The sequence below is a fragment of the Cibotium barometz genome, chromosome 38, assembly GCF_041138505.1.
Source record: "Cibotium barometz isolate CiBa-2024 chromosome 38, ASM4113850v1, whole genome shotgun sequence".
In the NCBI taxonomy this organism is placed as follows: domain Eukaryota; kingdom Viridiplantae; phylum Streptophyta; class Polypodiopsida; order Cyatheales; family Cibotiaceae; genus Cibotium; species Cibotium barometz.
The window spans coordinates 12,979,917-12,985,554 of NC_141083.1; the positions used below are offsets into that span (position 1 = coordinate 12,979,917).

Consider the following 5,638-nt stretch of genomic DNA (forward strand, 5'->3'; position numbering starts at 1 on the left):
ATACAGCAGGTAGTCATGGCTAAGGTGTGCGAGTAGAGAGAGAGGAAGCACATCATGTAAATCTCGTTGAGAGAGAGAGAGAGAGAGAGAGAGAGAGAGGGTCCTATCTTTTTGTGCCCCATGGAATTCTTCTTTGATGCCGTTTTAGCTGATAAACACAATGTTTCTATCGTGTTGTGTTCATTAGTGGGACGATAATTTTCAGCATGGTTCGCACGATCAGAAGGAGAGAGAGAGAGAGAGAGAGAGAGGGGTTGAGGTTGAGTGCCATCTTCTGTGTGAGAGAGAGGGAGGGGGAGGGAGGTTGAGGTTGAGTGCCATATTCTGAGTAAGAGAGAGAGAGAGAGAGAGAGAGAGAGAGCGAGGGTTGAGTGTTTAAAGAAGAAGAGAGTGGGTGGGAGTGAGAGAGGATTTTGTTGAGATCTAATTAGCGAAGAGAGACCAACCTTTGTTCACCTATGTCTTTTAATGGACAGTTCATTGCGTCTGCAATCCCTCAAACCACCTGTGTGTGTGTTGTGTGTGTGTGGGGGTTGCCATGTCTCCTCTGTCGCTCGCCTGTGTGTGGGGCGGGGGGGTGGGGGGGGTGTGTTGCCGTGTCTCGTCTGTCGCTCGCCCACCCATCTCTGTCAGCCTCTCAGCCCTACACGTTCTTTGATTGATCGATCAATCAATCAATTGTATGGTTTTCACAGTTACTACATATGTTTGAAATTTGACGCTTAGTTGAATATTGGCTGGTAGATTTTGCCTGTAATAATATACTCTCGATCTCTTGTACAATCCTCTCAAAATCATTGTCTTTTACAAACAGATTTGAACACTATCACCCTGAAAGAACTAATTACTCACTTTCTTTCTTGCCCTTTGGAAGTTACAAACTGGTCAGCAGCTAGTTACTGTAGTGGGTGATGATTTTTTCGCCCTTATTGATTTTCACCGACCTAACAATCATTATTGGTGAATGGTGGATGGTAGGATTTGCTATATATATCTCTCTACATCTTCTCTCACAACACACACACACACACACAGCAAGGTAAAACTTTCATATACACACATATACCCACACATGTACTAGTCATACATTGAAAGTGTACATGTAGCCTTTCTCATATCCCACCACTACTCTGCCACATAGAACCATCGTACAATATCATACTAGCTCTTAATCACATACAATAATATGCTGTAATATTACTTACTCACATACAACAATAAGCTTATAAGCTTTAGTACTGCTGCCAATCATTTTCTAGGTGCTTTAATTGCAATTAATTACCTATTACTTAATGTTATTATGAGTTGTTTTGCCCTCCTATCACCTTTGATTGAACTTCAGTTTATCCACAAATAAAAACTCAAGGCTACTGCCAGGGCAGGTTTTGCAGTCACTTATACCAGCTTGTGATAGAACCCAATTTCATGTTGTCAGAAAGGGTTCTCTCTCCCAAACCACCAGATTTCCTGAAGATTCAGCTGCGTCTCATTGTCCAACCCTCCGCCCCCATTTCTCTCTCTCTCTCACACACACACACACTCTTTCACTCACTCACTATAATTTGAACTTATATAACACTTGTTTTTTGCATTGCTTTGGACCAACTCCACCAAAGAGAGAAGAAAGCATGGCCACCAACTCCACCACCCCATGTTATCCTGTCCGAGAGGCAGTCTCCAATGGTGTCTTGCAAGGTGACAACCCGATCAACTTTGCATTGCCCCTCCTCATCATACAAGTTGCCATTGTGCTCCTTGTCACCAGAACCATGGCATTGCTCTTCAAACCATTCTGCCAACCGCGAGTTCTAGCAGAAATCATCGTAAGTTGGCATCAAAAGATGGCCATATTTCAGAGTTTTGTGCATCAGCTTACTGCAACTAACAAAAAATTTAATATTGTTTTTTTTGCTTTGATTTCTTCAGGGAGGAGTTATTCTTGGGCCATCCGGCTTGGGCAGAAACAAAGCTTATCTTGATGCTGTGTTCCCCAAAAACAGTCTAACTCTCATTGATACCATAGCCACTCTGGGTTTGCTCTTCTTCTTATTCATGGTTGGCTTGGAGCTTGATCTGAATGAGATCAGAAAAAGTGGAAAAACTGCTCTCATCATAGCCTTATCAGGCATAAGTTTACCATTCATAGGCGGGGTTGGCGTTGCCAGTCTTCTCCATGAATCACTCTCTGTAGGAGCAAAGTTTGCTCCCTTGGTTGTCTTCATGGGTGTCCCATTATCCATCACTGCATTCCCTGTGCTAGTGAGGATAATGGCAGAAAGAAAGTTGCTCACCACCGACCTTGGCAAGATGGTGATCCCGGCTGCGGCCATCAATGATGTCTGTGCATGGATTCTCCTCGCAGTTGGAGTGGCCATATCTGGCCCTAGCACGAGCCCTGCCACTCCTGCATATGTACTCCTATGTGGCATGGGGTTTGTTCTCTTCATGCTCTTCATAGTGAAGAGATTCATGGAATGGATGGCACACAGAGTTAATGGGCAAGAGACAGTGAGTGAGATCTACGTATGTGTGTCTATGGTGGGGGTGTTACTAGCCGGGTTTATGACAGATGCCATTGGCATACACCCTCTCTTTGGGGCCTTTGTGTTTGGCTTGATTGTGCCCAAGGAGGGGACCTTTGCCCAAATGCTCATTGAGAAGATTGAGGACTTTGTGACCGTGCTAATGCTTCCTCTTTTCTTTGCCTCTAGTGGGTTGAAGACCAACCTTGGGAGCATTAACAGCGCCAAAGCCGTGGGTTTTCTTGTTCTTCTTGTTCTTACAGCTGGCTTTGGCAAGATTGCTGCCACTGTAGTGGTTGCATTATCACTGAAATTGCCATTGCGTGAGGCCTTTGCATTCGGGTTCCTGATGAACACTAAGGGACTTGTGGAGCTCATTGTCTTGAACATTGGAAAGGACCTTGGGGTGAGTAAGCTTTTTGTTTAGGGTTGAACTTTTGGTAATTTATCCTCATTTCTCCAAGATTAAGTTGAAAAGGCTGTGTTGGTTTCCTTTATATAGGATCATTTGATGTGTTTTGATCTTCCTATGATTGGCCGCAGGTGTTTGATGATCAAACCTTTGCTATCCTGGTGTTGATGTGCCTAATCTTGATGTTCTTCACAACGCCCGCAGTGATGGCATTGTACAAACCAGCCAGAAATCCAGTGCCATACATCACCCGCAAGCTTGAGGGTGGTGACAAGAAGAAGGATGAGCTTCGCATTCTGGCATGCATCCATGGTACAAGGAGCATACCAGCTCTGCTAAATTTAGTGGAGGCATGTAGAGGTACATCAAACAAGAAGTCTCTCAAGCTCTTTGCCATGCATTTAATTGAGTTATCAGATAGGATCTCCTCTATCATGACCTTAAGCAAAGCAAGGAATGAGGATGGCAAATTGCATGCCTCCACCCATGAGGACAACATCCTCATCGCGTTCGAGGCATATGGCAGGATCTCTAAAGTCCCTGTCAGGCTTTTAAGTGCAGTTTCAGAGCTCAGCGACATGCACTATGATGTGTGCAGCTCGGCGGCCGAGAAGAGGGCGACCATCATCATCTTGCCATACAATTTCTACCAGAAGGAAGATGGCACAATAGAGCACATCAATCCGGGGCTAAAGGCACTTAATCTCAAGGTTATGCAGCATGCACCTTGCTCTGTGGGTGTACTTGTAGACAGGGGGGTATGGGGGTCAGACCAGCTCTCAGAAACCACTAACCCTCACAAAATTGCGGTTGTATTCTTTGGAGGGCCAGATGATAGAGAGGCATTAGCGTTTGGGTGCAGGCTTGCAGAGCATCCCAATGTAAAACTATGGATTCTCAGGTTTAAACCTAATCAAGAGCAAGGGCAGCTTAATCATGTGATCACCATAGACAATTTTACTAATCAGGATGATGAAAAGCTTGATGAAGAGAGCTTAGCTACTGTTGAATCATTAACAAAGGAGGCAAGAGACAAGTCATGCCAATCTATACACTACGAGGAGCACTTGTATGTCAAACCCACAGAGACAATACTCGCTATTGCAAAATCTACTGATTTCTCACTATTTTTGGTGGGAAGGGGGAGCATCACACAAGTGGAGAGGCACTCAGAAAACTCAGAGTTGGGTGTTGTGGGTGACGCCCTTGCAAGTGCTGGAGGTGAGATGAAATCTTCCATTCTAGTAATCCAACAACACAACTCAAGTGACCCAGTATCCCAAAAGCTACCCTAATGATCAAAGCCTCTATCATGTGTTTCTCAAGGCAAGACCCCCTGAAAGTTGAAAAATGCAAGAGACGCTTATTGTATAGTGGAAATACACAACAGGATGAACTATAATTAGCAACAAATCTCTTAAGATAATGGAGTTTAGCAATACAAAATTTGGTAGAAGTAAAATAATTAGCTTCTTGTACAATGATTTACAATGATGCAATTTTTTTTTGAGAGAGTAGGTATTGAATTTTTAGATGCTCCACGGGTAGCTTCGAACCCACAACCTCCTCCTTAAGTGGAGGCATGCCTTCTTAAGGGAAGGTAGATTAGTGCTACCGCTGGCTATTGCCCAAAAGGCAAAATAATGTAAACTTGTGTCTACTTCATGCTACACTTGATTTCGTTCGTGTGTGTGTGTGTGTTTTTTTTTATATTTTTTTTGGGGTTGTTGTATGCATTAATTTATGCCTTATCGACTTCACCTTAGGAAGAGAGGACATTATGCATGCCCCTCACCTCCCCAACAAAAAAAAAAAAGAAGCCGGTTCCTCTCAACTCTTCATGACAATAGAGGTCACTTCTTTGTGTTGTATGAGAGAAGATCTTCCTTTTGTTATATATATATATATATATATATATATATATATATATATAGAGAGAGAGAGAGAGAGAGAGAGAGAGAGTCTATCTTCCTTTTGAGCCACACCCACACCCACATTCACACACACATATATACACCCACACGTGTACACACACACACGCACACGCAGAGTCTATCTTCCTTTTGAGCCACACCCACACCCACATTCACACACACATATATACACCCACACGTGTACACACACACACACGCACACGCACTCTCTCTCTCTCTCTCTCTCTCTCTCTCTCTTTCTCTTAGACACACACACACACACACACACACACACACACACACACACACGTGCGTGCATGCACACATGCATGTAGGCACACACACACATGTGCGTGCACTTGCACCCACACCCACACCCACACTTTTTTTGTTTGTGAAACTATTGCTTCATTAAGGAATGTAGGGTACATTCATAGTTGTCCCAAGGTGGGATAACTACTACTTAGATATCAGAAACAGTGGGAATACACCTCCAGCTATTGCAAAGAAAGGTCTCCGAGGTCAAAAAGAATCTCGGAGTGAAAGGTAAAGATACCTCCTAAAAAAAGCAAAGCATATGATCTCCTCATGGCAGAAAATTAGTGGATTTCGTGCACGCTAGATCATCCACAAAGCCCAGTACCTAGTCTACGAAAGACAAATTATGTAATCTGGCAAAGGCAAAGAAAGATGCCTGAACATCCAAAAGAATTTACCGGAGTTGTTCTTGGGAAATCACACTCTCAATTTCCTTGACACTCTGTCTAGGAGGGCACAAGAAGAGGGGCATC

General features: G+C 43.7%; 1 protein-coding gene across 1 annotated transcript in view; it reads left to right on the forward strand.

Moving 5' to 3' along the window:
- LOC147616365 (cation/H(+) antiporter 19-like) overlaps positions 1–4,446 on the forward strand; it is a 4,551-nt gene extending 105 nt beyond the window's left edge. The window contains exons 1-3 of the mRNA XM_086777424.1: positions 1–1,823; positions 1,927–2,928; positions 3,066–4,446. The exon at positions 1–1,823 is cut by the window's left edge and continues 105 nt beyond it. Of these exons, the coding sequence (XP_086633550.1) occupies positions 1,629–1,823; positions 1,927–2,928; positions 3,066–4,229 (2,361 nt within the window). The 5' untranslated portion in view covers positions 1–1,628 and the 3' untranslated portion in view covers positions 4,230–4,446. The remainder of the gene's footprint in view (positions 1,824–1,926; positions 2,929–3,065) is intronic.
- Positions 4,447–5,638: the final 1,192 nt, after the last annotated feature.